The 17872-nt window shown below is 51.1% G+C and overlaps 1 protein-coding gene across 5 annotated transcripts in view; it reads right to left on the reverse strand.

Moving 5' to 3' along the window:
• SCNN1A (sodium channel epithelial 1 subunit alpha) overlaps positions 1–17872 on the reverse strand; it is a 37171-nt gene that overhangs the window by 1646 nt on the left and 17653 nt on the right. For all 5 annotated transcript variants that reach the window (XM_081821100.1, XM_081821098.1, XM_081821097.1 and 2 more), the window contains 10 exons: positions 8672–8939; positions 7645–7835; positions 4970–5073; positions 4412–4575; positions 3872–3970; positions 3559–3676; positions 744–822; positions 554–611; positions 328–383; positions 104–179 (listed from right to left, as the gene is read on the reverse strand). In XM_081821100.1, the coding sequence (XP_081677226.1) occupies positions 104–179; positions 328–383; positions 554–611; positions 744–822; positions 3559–3676; positions 3872–3970; positions 4412–4575; positions 4970–5073; positions 7645–7835; positions 8672–8939 (1213 nt within the window). The remainder of the gene's footprint in view (positions 1–103; positions 180–327; positions 384–553; positions 612–743; positions 823–3558; positions 3677–3871; positions 3971–4411; positions 4576–4969; positions 5074–7644; positions 7836–8671; positions 8940–17872) is intronic.

The following is a 17872-nucleotide window of genomic DNA, read 5'->3' on the forward strand; positions in this document are numbered from 1 at the left end:
TCAAGACCCAGACCCCTGTGGCCCCACAGAGGCACCCCCTTGTTTTCCCTGACAGCCATCCGCTAAGACCTCCAAGAGAATCGCCGGCTCAATAAGGACATACCGTGACAGAGGGAGACTCAGAATTGGTTTTGTATTTCAGCTCCTTGAAGAAGATGTTGAGTTTGGCAACCCCATTTCTTTGGAGTTGAGGAGAGGGTAGGAAGAAATGGCAATGGATTAACTTCTCAGACCCTCACAAACACCCTCCCCCAGTCACGTCCTCTTCCTAGATTGGTTCTCCCTCCCAGGGACTCCTCTCCACAGCCAGATCAGGGTAGGACTGACCTTTTGTTGTTGATGGTATAATTGTTCTGTCGGGATAGCATCTGGAAGATCCAGTCCTGAAAAAGAATGGGGGTGTCAGTGGGGTCACCCCATACTCTTCAGGCTTATAGGGTTGGATGTGGCATCAAACACATCCATATACATACCCAGAGAAGACCACAGTGTTACACACACACACACACACACACACACACACACCCCCTATCCCTCCCCTTCCCCACTTTACCTGGGATGTCACTGAGGGCCATCGTGAATAAACGGCAGAGAGCTCATAGCTGGTCACACTGGGGATGGAGAAAGGAACTCAGTGATTGAGGTGAGGTTCTCCCGCTCAAAGGCTTAGCCAAGTACCCTGGACTCTCCCCAGCCAAGTGGCCAGCGACCCAACCTGTGCCCCAGGGGACGGAGACACTCACCTGCATGGCTTCCGGCACTTGGTGAAACAGCCCAGGCGGTCCGAGGAAAAGGCATCCTGAAGCTTATAGTAACAGTAACCTGTGGGTGCAGAGAGGTGCCCATTTTCCTGGGGCACTTCCACCTTCTCCACCCCAGACCCAAGAGGTCTCCCAAGATAGGAGCGTACCCACATTACAAGTAGCGTTACAGGGATGCCTCCTGAGTGGTAGCACGAGAAAGTGTTTAAGAAATTAGGCTAAGTCAGGAAAATTTAAAAACAAACAAACAAACCAAAAAACAACCCAGGACACATCTATGTAAAGATGAGTAGGATATGGACAAAAATCTAAAATCAAAAAGAAAACCGGGAACAACTGTGTAAGAAATATGAGCTTAAACCACAATGAGATGCCACTTCACACCCACCAGGGTGGCCATTAAAAAAATAAATAAATAAGTATCGGGGAGGATGTGAAGAAACTAGAACCTTCCTACATTGCTGCTGGGAACGTGAAATGGTGCGGCCGCTTTGGAAAAGAGTCTGGCAGTTCCTCAAAATGTCGAACACGGAGTTACGAGATGACCCAGAAATGCCACTCCTAGGTATATACCCAAAAGAACTGAAACATAGGTTCACACACAAAAGAGAAACAGGAAATAGAAACAACCCAAGTGTCTGTCAACTGATGAACAGGTAAAAACACGAGGCAGAGCTGTACAATGGAATATTATTCAGCCCTGAAAAGGAACCAAGTACCAATAGATGCCACAAGGTGGATGACCCTTGAAAATGCTATGCTAAATACAAGAAGCCAGTCACAAAGGACCACATAGCACAGGATTCCATTCACATGAAATGTCCAGAATAGGCAAATCTGTAGAGACGGAAAGTAGATTAGTGGTTCCCAGGGGTGGGGCAGGGGGCTGCGGGTGCAGGACATGGGGAGCTCAGAGAGTGCTAATGGGTAAAAAGTTTCTTTTGGGAGTGGTGGAAATGTTCTAAAGTTGACTGTGGCTGCCACACAGCTCCGTGATTATACTGAAAACTAAAACTATACTAAAATCAAATTGTGCACTTTAAATGGGTGAATTACCTGGGACAGAAATGATCTCAATAAAGTTGTTACCTAAAAAGGTGGGGGATGAGTCTATGGATCCCCCTTCTCCCCTATTTGCCAAGTTCTAAGTAAGGTTATTGTGTCATTCTTGCTACTTTGTTGCCCGTTCTGGAAGTCCTCCATTTCTGACCCAAATCACTTCGTTCTGCAAGGACTAGGGGGGTCTGGAACAGCAAAGCGTGGGGGGCAGCTGGGCCCTTTCCTCTGGGGAGTCAGGAGTCCTTAGGAAACAGCAGACCATGTCCCCCAGTTCCTCTCCCCCATCCTCCTGGCTTCTCAGCAATCAGCATTATTATTTTTCTCTCACAGATCCTCAAGCTCACAGCCATTTAGAAATCATTGGGGGCAGCGAGGAGCAGTGGGCGGGGAGTCCCTGCTCTGCACATGGGAGGGGGGACATCACATCACATCTTCCCCCTGGGCCTCAGCCTGCTCATCTGAGAAAGGAGCCGGTGACGTCAGATGGCCCCAGAGTTTCCCTCCAGCTCTGGTGCGCTCTGACCTAAGGCAGGAGAGATGAGAACAGGAGGCCGGGACTACCAAGTACAGGGCAGGGGAGATATCCGTGGGGAGCATCCCCAGGGAAGGGAGGAGGCAGAAAGATCCACAGGGACAGAACCAAGAGAGGGGTCTGCCCCGTCCTCTTACATGTGTGGAGGCTCATCTCCTCCAGCAATGGCCACCAGCAGGAGGAGAGCTGGGCCCAGGGGAGCCCGGGGAGGAGGACCTCGGGAGGACCATTCAGGTGCGGCAGGATTGCCAGTCCTCTATTTTCTAGTTTCTTGTTTGGGATTTTCTTTCCCTCTTAGGTTCCTAGAACAGAGCTTCCATGCAGCATAACTCAGCTATAGTTATAGAAAGGAACAGGGATTTGTCTACTCCTAAACCAGGATAAAAAGGAGATTTCAGTGCTCTCCAAACTTTTTTGATTATGCCCTCCTGTAGGTAAAAAATTCTTAAATTCGGGTGCCTCGATGGCACCCCTCTGACACTTGGTTTCAGCTCAGGTGGTGATCTCAGAGTTGGAAGATCGAGCCCCGTGTCAGGCTCCGCACTCAGCGCAAAGTCTGCTTGGGTTCCTCTCTTCTGCTCCTTCTGCACCTCCCCACCCCCCCCATGTGCTCTCTCTCCCCCGCAAATAAATAAATCTTTTTAAAAAAATCTTAAATAAGTAACTCTGTATGTATTGATTTATAAATTCCATACTTGCTACTACAGAACTGATCCATTAGGTACATTATAAAACATATATAGAATGGAAGATGTTAGGGAATTGGACAGATACATGTAACTTCTAGTATTTTCTTCCGGCACCCAGTGAGCGGTCTTGTGCCTTGCCCAGCACCTGGCAAGTGAGACGGGGAAGCTACAGGCAGAGTGTGGAGTGAGAACCTCAGCAGGCAGAGTGTGGAGTGAGCGAGGAAGACTTTCCTCACGTGCTTTTCCTTCCTTACGCTGTGAGTCATTTTTAAATGGGGTGATTCTCTATAAACACACAGAAGCCAAAACGCAGAGAGAGAAGCTGGGAGGGAGGAACAGGGATAGAGGAGAGAGAAAGAGTGAGAAGAAACTGAGAGGTGAGTCTAAGGGCTGGAACACAGGAGAGAGAGAGAGAGAGAGAATTAGCGTCACAGAGGGACCCAGAGGGGAGCGCGTGCTTCCGCTCCAAGAAAGCCCTGGGGCCCCGGGGCAGACCAGGGGCTCCCTGTGGTCTCACCCCAGGAATTATGCTTCCTGTAGTCACAGAACTCTGCATTCTTGGGCAGTGGATAGAAGATGTAGGCACAGCCACACTCCTTGATCATGTTCTCCTGGAAGCAGGAGCGGATACACACCTGGAGGAGATCGGGGTGGCGGGACAGGGGGTTCAGGCCTGCCCTCCCCCCACACAGCCCCAGAAGGGAAGGACAAACCATTCTCTGCACCCATCTTTCCACCTGTAACTCACACACACATACACCCCTCCAACGTTCGACGGACCAACAGGGCAGGCCTGGGAGATGGTTGCCATAGAAACAGGTTGGTCTCACCTGCTGTGTGTACTTGGAAAGATAAAGGTTCTCCACAGGGACATCGCTGCCATTCTTGGTACAGTCACCATAGTTGCCCCCAAGTCTGTCCAGGGCTTCCTGCGCACCCACACGCACAATGAAGTCAGAGGTCAGAGGTCAGAGGTCAGAGCAAGGGGCCCAGGCCCCTTCCTGAATTCTCTGTCTTCCCTCAGTCCAGAGGGTTTATATCTCCTACCCTGCCAGCCTCTCTGGTCTGTCTCACCATTTCAGAACTTGCCCCCAGGGGCCCCCAATGCCCATCCCAGTGCTACTTGCAAGGACAGAGCGCCCTGGGAACCCCAGGCACGTCCCGAACCCTTCTCAGCACTCCCACCCATGGTCCCTCCTCAGGTCCCTACTTCTCCAGCCCCTTGCTCCCGATTCTGCTCCTGAAGACCTCCACCCGCCTCAGACCCACCCCACATGAACTCCCTCTCCGGTCTTCTGGCTGTCGAGTCACCTCCCCTGCCCTCTCCAACCTGCGGCTCTCCTCCCAGGCCTCCCAGGCAGCGCCCTTGCCTTCCTCATGCTGATGGAGGTCTCCACGCCAGGCCGCAAGTTAAAGCCGCCGTCATCCATGAAGGCAGGCTCGTCCTGCCCGTGCACCATTACCCTGGCCCCAGTCACCGTGGACAGCAGCGGGATGAAGTCATTCTGCTCTGTGCGCAGCGTCAGGGACAGGCCTGGGGGTGCGGAGGGAGCAGAGTGGGGGAGGTCTTGGAGAAGTGGTAGGGGACGGAACCCCCTCTCCCACCTGCCCAGTCTCTAATGCTCCAGGGGAGGGCAAGGCCAGGAAGACTCACGTAGGGATTTGGCAACCCCTGAGCTGGATTCGGGGGTGGGCAGGCAGAACTGGGACAGGATTCCTATCACACCTGGAATCGAGTCTGTGGTGCCCATGGGGGACAAAGAACAGAGAAGACTCCTTCCAGGATAGAGATAGGCACACTGTGGGGAGGCCCAGCGGCACACAGCATCTCTTAAGACGTGAGCACGAGGTGGGTAAAGGCAGGTGAGCAGGGCCATGGGAAGCCCTGAGGCAGAGGTCAGGGATGGTGGGAATGAGGAATGGCTCACCATTTTTGATCCCGGGCATGGAAGACATCCAGAGGTTAGAGTTGTTCTTGCCATTGAAAGTGTAGCAGTTCCCATACATCGGGTGGTGAAAGTGAGAGTAATTCCTGTCCAGGAGAGAGAGAAAGTAGGATCAGAAAGGAAAGTGTAGGGGGCCAGAGAGAGCAGGACTTCCAGTGACCTTTGTTTCCTGACCACCTACTATGTGCCAACACACCCTGGGAGCTTTACCCACGCTCCCTAAGCCACTCCAACCAATAGCCTGGGAGAGCATCACCCCCACATCACAGAAGAGGAAGCCAGGGCTCAGAGAGGTCAAGGAGCTGCCCAAGGTCACACAAACAGTGATGACAAACTTGGAACTCAAAACAGGTCCTCTACCTTCTAGCCCAGTCTCTTCCCTCCAGGTCACCTGACCTCACTGGCCTTGTGAGCGCTCTTGTGTCACTGTGTTACATTATGAAGACTTTAGCAGTTTCCCTAGCTTCTCACATGTCTAAACCTTAGTTCCCCCTTTATTTATTTATAAATATATATTTATAATTTATTATATTTTAAATATATAAAAAATTATTTATCATAAGTAAATAAATTTATTTATTTAACCCAATAAATAAATCTTTTTTAAAAATGTAGGGGGGGCGCCTGGGTGGCTCAGTCGGTTAAGCGTCTGCCTTCGGCTCAGGTCATGATCTCAAGGTCCTGGGATCGAGACGTGTGACAGGCTCCCTGCTCAGTGGGGAGCCTGCATCTCCCTCCCCCTCTGCTTCCCCCCCCCCCCGACCCCTCATTCATGCTCGCTCTCTCTCTCTCTCTCTCTCTAAAGTAAATGAGTAAAATCTTTAAAAAAATAAATAAAAAGAATGAAGTGCTGTTACAACATGGACGGGCCTTGAAAACATTGTGCTGAGTGAAAGAAGCCAGAGACAAAAGGCCACATAGAATATGATTCTATGCATATGAAATGCCCACGATAGGCAATCCATAGAGACAGAAAGTAGATTCCTGCTTTCCAGGGCCTGGAGGAGGGGAGGGAATGGGGAGAGTGACTGCTAGTAGGTGCAGGGTTTCTTTTCAGGGTGAGGAAAATGTTCTTAAATTGGATTGCACTTGCACAATTCTGTGACTATACTAAAAATCACTGAATGGTATACATTTAAAGGATGAATTTTATGGTGTGTTGTATCTCGATCAAGCTGGCATTAAAGAAAAGATTACGGAGAGAAGGAGAAAGCCATGATAAGGGGCTTCAATTCGATTCTGGAGGCCATGAGAGACAGTGGAGGATTTTAAGCAGGACTAACTGGAAGAGCTACAGAATAAAGAGGATTTGGAGTCAGAAAGACAATGGGAGGTGAGGGGATTATGATAAGCTGGGTGAGAAATGATGAGGCTCTGAGCTAAGGAAATGACCTAACCGTCAAGACTGAGATGAACTCTGGACTTGCCACTGATGGGGAGGTAAGCACGGGGCTGGCACAGTGAGAGGACCATTGGGAAGGTGACATTTAGGTGGCAGGTGTAAGCTTCCCAGCAGGTAGCACCTGTCTTCAAACAAACACGAGGACGAGAAACAGGAACAGAATCTTGCGCTGGCCAGAGTGTGTGTGCCAGGTGAGCGTGGGGGCAGAAGGAGGTGACGTGAGAAGCAGGTGCATTGCAGCGACATGAGAAGGAAGGGCCCTTCAGCACCCTTCCTCAGCCTGGCAGAGACAGCGAGATGGCACCTGAAAACGTGAAGATCAAGCAGCAGCAGGAGGAGGGGAAGGCGGGAGTAGGAGAGGCCAGAGGCTGCCACCTGCCATGACCTCTTTGCAAGGACATAATGTCAAGTTCTGGCAGAGGGAATGCCTGGCGGGCAGTGCAGGGGAGTGGGAAGGATCCTTAGCTAGGGCTGGCCTGGCGGCCTAGGGCAAGCCACATTCACCTGTTGGAGTTCAAGAGCAATGAGACCCATTTCTCCCTGCGGTTTACAAAATGCCCTCACATTTATCTCATGAACTTGGAGATGGGTATAATCAACATCCTCATCGCTTGAAAAAAAGTGCCAAAAGGCCAAAGATTATATTCTTTTTCCCATTCGGTATATCCCAGATTCCTAAAACAGTGACTGGCACGCAGCCCAGATAGTAAACAGTATTTGTTGGATGAACATTGAATGGATCTCATTGCCCACCCCCCACCCCCCATTTTACAAAGAAACGGGCTCTGCAGAGTGATGTGAAATGCCTAGAGTCACCTGGCCGGGAAGTTACAGAGCCACAGCAGGGACCCAGGTTCGCTCCCTCATTCAATCCGTGCTATTTCCACCAAACCATTACTGTCCACCTTCTCCAAGAAGATGACCTCCCAGGCACTCTTAAGTTTGGGGCTAGTGACGAAGAGGCCTTAGAAAGATGGAGAAGCATACTTCCAGCCATTGGAGTCTCAGAGCCAGGGCTCAACTCCAGCCTTCCCAGGGCATCCACATTCAGCTGTCTGACTCACACCCAGCGCCGCAGGCAGCAAGAGCGGCAGAAGCCCTGCAGGATAATCCACGGGACAGAGGTGTGGACCTGAGGCGCTTCCCTCTCCTCCCTGCACCTGAGCATTTCCTGGGCGCTGCCCATATGAGCCTCAGGTGGGCCTCGGGGAAGGAGACCCTGTGGGGAGCAGGGAGCCAGGCAGGAGGGACTCACGCCTGATTGCAGGGGGCCTGGTTGAAGCGGCAGGCGAAGATGAAGTTGTCCAGCATGTCCTCCCCCGGGGACGGAGAAGTGTCCCCCAGGCACGAGACAATGTTGATGTAGTGGAAGCGGTACCACTCCCTCACTGCATCCACCCCTGACGAGTAAGTCTGGTAAAAGCAGTCCGATTTGTTCTGGTTGCACTAGACACAGAGACCACAGGGTGTCAGAGGGCCAGCAGCAGGGTCCAGGCTGCAGGGCAGGCTGAGGTCAAAGGATGAGTGGTCTGGGGTCCCGAGGACTGATAGACAGGGGTGGGGAGCCAGGAGTGGGGAAGAACAGAAGGCAGACAGAAGCTGAAGCCCGGAGGACAGTGGACCAGGAAACCATGGGCTTAAGGGAGTGGCTGGCCAAGGAGACCGGGAGCTGTGCACACCTTGTGGGTCATTTATACAGTCTGCGCGAGAGGGTGGAGCAAGCATTCGTCTCCCCATTTTACTGATGGGAAGACCGAGGAATCAAGAGGTTTGCCCTAGCAACTGCGCCAGGACGAGAACCCAGGTCTCCTGGCTGTATGGTCCACTGTCCCCAAACGGGGTCTCTCTTCTTTCCTCTGTTACTCTCCCACTTCCGCTTATTCTCCATTTTATTTTTTATTAAAACACTTTTTTTAAGTCTTTTTCCTGTCTCCTTATTCTCTCTTAGGCCCGCAGAGCCCCACCCAGTTCCCTACTGATGGGTCCCAACTGAGTCCCACCAGTGGGGCCTGACGATTCAGAAAGGTGCTTTTTCCACAACGGATTTGACTTCCGGCCGCTGGAACGCTCCCAACGGAGGCCGGGGCGAGGAGACCCCACAAGCCGGCAGAGAGATGATAGTTATTCAATTAATGTATTTCGCCAGCGGGCCGCCGAGGTCCCGCCTCCCGTCGCTAGGCAACAGAGGCGGGGTCCGGAAAGGCAGCCCAGTCCAGGGCGCCGGCGGAACCCGGGGGCCGGGACGCCGGGGCGGGGCGGGGCCTCCGGGGGCGGGGCCTTACCAGCTGGAAGCCGATCTTCCAGTCCTTCCAGTTCACTTGGGGGTTGTTGTCCCGCACAATGGAGGCGGTGCTGCGGGCTGCGCGGGCCCGGGAGGGCGGGGCCGGGACCGCCAGGCGCTGCAGGGGGTGCGGCCAGGTCTCCCAGAGGTCGCGGCGACCGCGGGGGTGGGCCCCCAGAGTGTTGGAGGAGTTGTACTTGTACAGATCGTAGAGCGTCTGCTCTGTGATGCGGTCCAGCTCCTCCAGCTCCTCTTTAATTTGCGTGTACCTAGAAGGGGCGATGGGAGGAGGGGCGGACTGGGGGACGGCCTCGCGCGAGTGCCTGGCCCCTGAGGGCCTCAGTTTCCTCGCCCGAAACCGGTGAGGTCGGTTCATCAAGGAGAAGCCTGCGGGGAATAGCTCTGGTGGCTCCAGGGCTCTCTCGGAGGACGGGGGACGTGGGGGTGTAGACAAGGTGTTCCGCGGGGGCAGTGGAGGCGACCGTGAGCCCCTGCGGTGACGGCATTTATTACGGTCTGTTTATCAGAAGGGAGAGGCGGGAGGCGCCTGGCTGTGGGGCGCTCTCCTCCCACTCGCCCTGGCCGCGTTGGGAACCCGGAACTCGTCTGCCCTTTGCCGAAGCGGGAGGGGGTGTGGCCTCGTTCTGCGCCCACACGGTCGCTCGGACCGCGCTGTATGGGTCGGGGCCTTTGGGCCCGTCTGCCACCCGGCACCTTCCAAAATAGGGGTGCTTAACTGCACTTCTAGAATCTCCCCAGGAACTTTAAAACTACAGATGCCGCACACGGCCCCTCCCATCAAAGACTCAGTTTTAATGAGTGATGGGTGGGGCCCAACACCAGAAGTTAAACACTGTCCAGTATAAATCATCACATTCCTTCTCAGTACAGGCCCTATTACCATCTCCATCATGAAAGTCCATAGTAGCAGTGCCTTAGGGCTAGAATCTACCAAAACAAAATACACACAACCTAGAACTAATAAATTCAACAAGGTTGTAGGATACAAAACCAATGTACAAAAATTAATTGTATTTCTACATATTAGCAACAAAAAGATGGAAAAATGAAATCACAAAACAAAACCATATTAAATAACATAAACAACATCAAATACCAGGAATAAATTTAATGAAAGATAGGCAAGAGCTCTATCCTGAAAATCATGCTAAGAGAACTCAAAGGCCAAAACAAATGGAGAGTTACATGAGTTCATGGGTCAGAAACTCTGTATAGTTAAGGTGTCTCCCAAATTGGTCTTGAGGTTCAGCACAATCCGTACCAACATTTCAGCAGACATTCTGAAGAAACGGACAGGCTGATTCTAAGGCGCATGTGGAAATGGAAAGAATGTAGAGTGGCCAAAACAATTTTGTTTTTAAGTTTATTTATTTATTTTTAAGTAATCTCTACACCCAACATGGGACTCAAACTCAGAACCCTGAACTCAAAGAGTCACACACTCTTCTGAGCCAGCCAGGCACCCCTCAGACAATTTTGGAAAAGAGCAAAGTTGGAGTACTTTATCTGACTTCAAACTTATAGAGAAGCCACAGTTAGCAAAACAATGTAGTGCTTATGTAAGGACAGACAAAACTCACATGTATACAGTCAACCGAGTTTTGACCAAAACACCCATTCAATTCAATGGAGGAAATAATTTTTTCAAACAGATGGTGCTGGAACAGCTGTATGCTGTATTGAGAAGAAAAAAAAAGGAAACTCAAACTCTACCTCAGTTTATACACAAAAATTAAGTCAGGTTGGATCACAGACCTAAACATAAAATTCAGAACCAGAAATATTCTAGAAGGAAACACCGGAGATACCTTCATGACCTTGAGGTAGGCAAACGTTTTTTGGAAAAAAAACATCTAAGGAAGCAACTGATGAATCACTAAACTCTACCTCTGAAACTAATAATACATGACATGTTAATTAATTGAATTTAAATAAAATAAAATAAAAAATACCTTAGGAAGAATTTATCCTGCAATATAAAGACCTCTTACAAATCAGCAGTAAAAAGGCAAATTGTTTTTAAATGAACCCAAAACAAAACAAAAATAATAAAGTAAAAATTCACCAAAACATATACACAAATAGTCACTAAACACATGAAAAGTGTTCAACATAATTAGTCCTCAGGGAAATCCAAATTAAAGCCATAATGATTGATTCAGTATGGTATACACCTGAAACTGATAGAATATTGTACGTCAACTACAACAAAAAATACAAATTTTAAGAAAGGCAAACTTCTAAAAAAAAAAAAGGAGGAGGAGGTACCATTTAACATCCATTAGGAAGGCTAAACCTAGTGCCTGGGTGGCTCAGTCAGTTAAGCATCTGACTCTTGATTTCAGCTCAGGTCTTGCTCTCAGGTCCTGAGTTAAAGCCCTGCATTGGGCTCCACACTCAGCGTGGAGCCTACTTAAAAAAATTTTTTTAAAAAAGCCTAAACCTAAGGTATAATTGGGCGCCTAAAAGACTGACAATGTCAAATGCTGGTGGGAACGGAGAGCAGCTGGAGTTGCAGCTGGTGGGAGTCTAAAATGGCACAGTCGAGGGCCTTTTGGTAGCCCTCGACTACCAAAGTTAAACACACATCTACCTGATGACTCAGCATTTTCACTTCCGGATATTTTACCCGATTCCACTCCTAGCTATTTATTCAAGCACAATGAAAACATAAAGACTTGTATGTGAATGTTCATAGCAGTTTTATTCATAATAGCCAAAAAGCTTGAAAACAACCCAAATGTCCATCAATACCACTCAGCAATAAAAGGAGGCTGATACAGGCAAAAAGAATGGGAGAATTTCAGAAACACTAAGGTCAGTAAAATCAGTAAGTTGAGCCAGACACACGCAAAAAAACCCAAATTCACATGTGTCAAACTAATTGATGGTGACAGAAGTCAGAGAATGACCATGGGAGAGGGAGAGGAATGGACTTCAGATGGCCACCAGGTAATGGAAATGTTCAGGATCTTGATTGTCAAACCTCAGTGAGGACTTAAGATTTGTGCATGTTATTGTATATCAATTATACCTCAATTATTTTTTAAGATTTTATTTATTTGAGAGAGAGAGTAAGTGAGAGAGAGAGAGAGAAAGAGCAGGAGGAGGGGCAGAGGGAGAGGGAGAAGCAGACTCCCTGCTGAGCAGGGAGCCCACCGTGGGACTCAATCCGAGGACTCTGGGATCAGGACCTGAGCCCAAGGCAGACGCTGACCCGACTGAGCCACCCACGCGCCCAATTATACCTCAATTAAAGAAAAAGTCAATGGGGCGCCTGGGTGGCTGAGTCATTAAGCGGCTGCCTTCAGCTCAGGTCATGATCCCAGGGTCCTGGGATTGAACCCCGCATCGGGCTCTCTGTTCAGCGGGGAGCCTGCTTCTCCCTCTCCCTCTGCCTGCTGCTTCCCCTGCTTGTGCTCTCTCACTCTCTGTCAAATAAATAAATAAAATATTTAAATAAAGAAAGAAAGAAAGAATAAAAAAATAAAGAAAAGTCAAGGGGTGGTGAAATTGAGCCCTGCATCGGGCTCCTCGCTAGGCATGGAGCCTGCTTAAGATTCTCTCTCTTCCTCTTCCTCTGCCCCTCCCCTCACTCACACTTTCTCTTTCTGTCTGTAAGAGGAAGGAAGGAAGGAAGGAAGGGAGGGAGGGAAGGGGAAAGGAAGGGAAGGGAAGGGAAGGGAAAAAGTCAAAAACCTGTGTGTCAGGGGCACTGCCAGAGATCCGGGTTTCGTGGGAAAGGGTGGGGCCCAAACAAGGTTGTTTTACAAGAACCCCAGGGGCCCTAACCAGTCTCTAGGCCATATCCTCACTACCTCCTCCCCTTGGCTCGGTTTCTCTCTCCTTCATAAAGTCTAGCTGGCTGGGCCCCAGGCATCAACTCCAGCTGCCCCTCATCTCCTCAGAAAATGTAGCTCAGGTCAGAGGTGTGTGTTTGACACTCCCAGAGATTTGCTTGTGATTGGTAATTATAAACGATGGCAGAAATGGCTAGTCTTTATTGAGCACTTACTCTGAGCCAGGCACTGTGGTATTAGAATAGACATTATTTAATGTACTCTTCAGTGTAATTCAGCAAACTATTGGCCATGTCAGCTAATACTATTGTCATTCCTTTTTACAGGTGAAAAACCTGAGGGAGGTGGCTTGTTCAAGGTCACCCAGCCAGGAACCGGGTCAGAAAGCGCTCTATCCACCACACTGTCCTCCTCTCTGTCCCTGCCGGCTCTGGCTAGTTGAGGAGGTTGGCAAGCTGCCCCAGAAGGAGCACCGGAGCCAGAATTGACCAGATGTGGGTCCTGGTGTTCCGGCCACACACTTCAGCAGGGTAATGTTGGTAAGTAATTCAACCTTTCAGAATCCAGCCTCAGTTTCCCCACCTGTAAAATGGGCATAGCACTAGATCTGCATACGACGTGAAGCTCTCAGGGGGTTAAGAAAACATTCAGTGACACAAAATAAAGAAGCCACTGAATATCAGGAAGACATGGACAGGAGCCTGAAGCCTGGGAAATGCAACCATCTTTCTCCTGGTCACATAGGAAGAATCCAGGTCCCCCAACCTTGGCTGGAGTTATTTTCACATAGGCCACCACATCTCTGGCTGAGCATTCCCTTTCCACATCCCCGTAAGCTGTCTCAAGTTCCTCTGTGCTTCTCTTCTGCCTTGTACACCCCCCTCACCCTCATCATAGACTCAGAGTGGTCTATCACCTTCTCTAGCCACATTGCTCCTCCCCACGGAGCCCCAGGCTGTCCCTATGCCAGTTCTCCCCTCAGCCCACCCCCCCAGTCAGCTCCTTCCTGCCCCTTCCAGACAGGTCTCTGATGAGACCCCACCCTCCACCCCCAGAAGAGGCCAGGCTCCATACAAAACACTCCCTCTTCAAGGTTTTCTCTCCTTTTTGGCGGGGGAGAGATGCATTCCCATATCACCCCTTCAGAAAACAAATCTCTCCCTCCCCTTTGGCTGACACCTAGAACCAAGAGAAGTGACACTGAGTAAAACCCACTAATGACATCGGATCTTATCCTGCAAGCAGGAGGGTGCTGGCAAGAGGAGAGCAGAGCAGGGGAGGGAGTAAAGAATGCAAACATGGGGCTTTAGCAAGACAGTCCAGCCTTCGAACCTTGACCTCCTACCCAGTCACCGCCCCCCCATCTGCTCTGCCAGACAGCCCTACACTGGAGGGTGGGCACACCCTCACAGAATTCAGTCAGGCAGGCATTACTATCTCCCTTTGACAGCTGAGGAAACTGAGGACCATCCATCACCTGGGCAGCTTCTCCAGGGCCACTCAGCAAGGAAGTCCCAGAGCCAAGATGTGAGCCCAGGCTCTGGCCGACTTCATGGTCCCTGCTTTTCCCACTACTTCTGCCTCTGGGCTCAGAAGCACTTGAGAATGGGCAGCAAAACCTCCTTTCCCTGCAGCTGGCCATCTCCCCTCTGGTCCCTCTTCTCCTGCCCAGGGCAGACTAGCAGGAGCAGGGAGACTGAGGGACTTAGGGGCTGAGACCCCGGCCGCCTTCCGGTGTGCATCTCCTCCCTCCCCCTTGCCCCTCGGTGGCCTCCTCACACAGACGAGCCCTTCTCACTGGGCATTGAATTTGCCCAGGCCTTCGTCCCACCCCCCAGGAGGACCCTCAGAGAGCATTCTCAGCCAACACTAGGCAGGATGGGCACTGGAAACTCACCAGCTTCCTCTCTAGCCAGTGTGCATCTGGGGACCTACTCCCCTCCCTCCCTCCTCCAGGGACCACCTAGAAACTTTGACTTCCCTTTCTTTGGCCCCTTCCTCAGCCCCATTCTTCACATCTCAGCGCTTCCAATCTGCCTCCCAGGGGAACCCTTCAAGACACACACACACACACACACACACACACACACACACACACACGGCCTCTGGAACCTCAGCCTTCACCACGCTGTGTTCATAGGCAGGGGCCCTGGAGCAGCCCCTCAGCTGTGAGACCCCCCTGAAGACAAAGTCAGCCCCTCTAGAGTCAGTTCTGAGCTCTCAGATTGCATGTTCATTTCAGTTCTGGCCACATTTTAAGAGCAATAGATGTTCACAAACTAATGCTTGTTCCGAAGGAGGGACAGCCTGGGGGGTGAAAGCTCTAGAAACCATTTCATCCAAGGAACTAAGGAATTAAGTTCTAACAGGCTCTGCAGGCGGATGTCTGAGCCTTGCCCACTGTTTAGATGGTTTGCCTCGGAGCAGTCACTTATCCTCTGTGCCTCTGCTTCACCACCTGTAAAATGGGACTAAATGCGGCATCCGGTTGTTACGGGAAGTAAATGAGAGTTGATACATGAAAAGTCCCGAGAAAAACACCCAGCAGAGGAGGCACTGTGCAGCTCCTGCTATTGTCTTATTATCGTTACTGTTGGTGGGGAAGAGCAGGCCACGGAGACATGCGGGCACTGCCTGCCTCTTACCCACCATGTAACTCTACGGGCTTAAAAAAGTAGAGCCTAAGAGCAGATTCCAATGCTGGCCCCTCCGCCTAACAGCCGGGCGACCTTTGCAAAGCCTGTAGGTTCTCAGAGCCTCGGTTTCCCATCTGACTCGGGGGAGGAATCTCCTTCCTTATCTAACAAGCTCAGGAGGAGGATCAGCATTGATCGTGGATTTTGCAAGCTGCATGGCCGGTGTTACTGGCCGAGTCGGTGGGTGAAGAAGGAGAAGGTGTCTTTACGGTTCCTTCCAAGAGACAGAACCAGGAAGAGAGGCTAGAAGTTTTAAAGAGGCCAACTGCAGCTCTATCTAAGGAGGACGTTTGGTTCTTTTTGAAGAACCAAACGAAGGCTCCATGCCCATCCTGGAGCCCAACACGGGGCTCGATCCCAGGACCCCGAGATCGTGACCTGAGCCGAAGGCAGACGCTCAACCAGCTGAGCCACCCAGGTGCCCCTAAGGAAGAATTTTCTAAGGACAGCTGCTACAGAGGTGGGGAGGGTCCTGACATGAGAAGGAGCCCAGCCCTGGGGATCAAGGAGGGCAGTTCTAAGAGTCTGGGCTCTCGACCCTGCCAAGCCGGCCACCTTGCAGGGTTAGGGCTAGAAGGCCCAGCTCAGAGCCCTCCCTCCCCACAGCGTCTCTCTTTGGGGAGTTGCCCCTCTCCTCATCCCACCCCTGTGCCGTGCCTCTGCTTGGCCATCTTGGGAAAGGATTCCATGACCTCTTTTGTTGTCTGAGAATCTCAAGCTCTTCCTTAGGTCCAGCCTCAGTCCCTCCCGGGACGAGACGAAAAATATGTTCTCGGGCTCTGTTTTCCCTCGATGTGGATATGACTGGCTCTCTCTCTTGGGTCAAAAAAGCCACTTCCCACTGGATTCTTAGTGCTTCCTTGCTTAGTATGGAAGGTCTTCAGCCCTTGCCCCCTCGCCCAGAAATGACAAAGCTGCCCAGGACCGCTCCGCCTCTGCTGGCTGTGGGCATCCTGCTGCGTCCCTGCTCTGATTTTGCCTCATTCCTGTTATCTCACCAGCTCTTCTGTCCTGTCCACTGGTCTCCGCCTCCTCCCTGCTGCTTGCCTGTAGGAATCACTCGTGGGGCCCATCTCCTGTACCTGGCGCTGACCAGCAGCCATGAGTCACGCTTGGGTCACCGCCCGGCCAGCTGCATTAACCTGTCCACCCACCCCTGCCTCTCTCCTGGAACAGGAGCCAAGTGCCCTGGATCCCTCTCTCCTGCTGAGTATTCCTGATGAGTACCCCTCATCTTTTTTTTTTAAGATTTTATTTATTTATTTGAAATGGGGGGGGGACAAAGGCAGAGGGAGAAGCAGGCTCCCCACTGAGCAAGGAGCCTGATGCGGGGCTCGATCCCAAGACCCCGGAATCATGACCTGAGCCAAAGGCAGATGCTTAACTGACTGAGCCGCTCAGGCGCCCCGAGTACCCCTCATCTTATTCCTGCTCTTCCCCATGGGCCCCCACCAGCAGCCCGAAACCCTGTGGTGCTTCACCCAGCCCCTCCTTAAAGTGCAGAGGGAGAAAGAGCTTTGAAATCAAACACACTTGGTTTGTGACTCAGCTGTAACCTGAGATGCACTGGCTGCTAGGTGGGGTGGGTGGGGGTGGCAGGGTGATTATTCACCTGTGTGAACTTGGGCAGGTTACTTAACCTCTCTGGGCCTCGATATCCTCATATATAACACAGGACTAATACTAGTACTTACTTCAGAAGTCTTTTGTGAGAATTAAGTAATTTCATATAAAATGTAAACTTATATCTGGCACATTAAGTACTATAGAAGTGTTAGCTATTTTTTTTTTTTAAGATTTTATTTATTTATTTGAGAGAGAAAGAGCTCACAAGCAGGGGGAGGGGCAAAGAGGGAGGGAGAAACAGGCTCCCCGCCCAGGCAGGGAGCCCGATGCGAGCAGGAAGCCCCACGCGGGGCTCGATCCCAGGACCCTGAGATCATGACCTGAGCCAAAGGCAGACGCCCAACCAACTGAGCCACCCAGGTGCCCTGAAGAGTTAGCTATCATTGTTGTTATTTCTTTATTATTTGCTGTGTGACCTTGCTCAAATTATTTCACCTCCATTTCCAAACAGAAATAATAATAATTTCTTAACCATGGACTTGCCAAGATTAAGTGAGATAGTGCTTATAAAGCACCCAGTGCGGGGGTGCCTGGGGGGCTCAGTCGGTTAAGCGTCTGCCTTCGGCTCAGGTCATGCTCCCAGGGTCCTGGGATGGAGCCCCACGTAGGCACAGGGCTCCCTGCTGGGCGGGGAGCCTGCTTCTCCCTCCCTCTTTGCCCCTCCCCCTGCTTGTGAGCTCTTTCTATTGTGTCCTAAGGTGTGTCACAGACCAATCCCAAGACCTCTCCCTCTCTTCACCTCTCATGCTCTCTCTCAATATCTGTCTCTCTCTCAAATTAAAAAACAAAACAAAACTCTAAAACATGAAAAAAAGAAAAAAATAAATAAAGCACCCAGTGCAGGGATGAGCATGTAGCAAGTGTTCAACATTGTTCCCCATGCTAGGGGGCCTTCCCTGGCTCCCCTCCCGTCCTGGGTGCACTCTCTCTGCTAAGCCCTGTGGCCACCAGTTGCCTGAGAGAGGCACGGAATCTCACGGAGGAGAGATTCTTTCTGTGCGGACACCTGCCTCCTAGCCTGCCGCTCTGGTCTGGCTCCCAGGGCTTTTTCCTGGCCTG

Source organism: Leptonychotes weddellii, chromosome 5, assembly GCF_054177405.1.
Source record: "Leptonychotes weddellii isolate Sample4059 chromosome 5, ASM5417740v2, whole genome shotgun sequence".
In the NCBI taxonomy this organism is placed as follows: domain Eukaryota; kingdom Metazoa; phylum Chordata; class Mammalia; order Carnivora; family Phocidae; genus Leptonychotes; species Leptonychotes weddellii.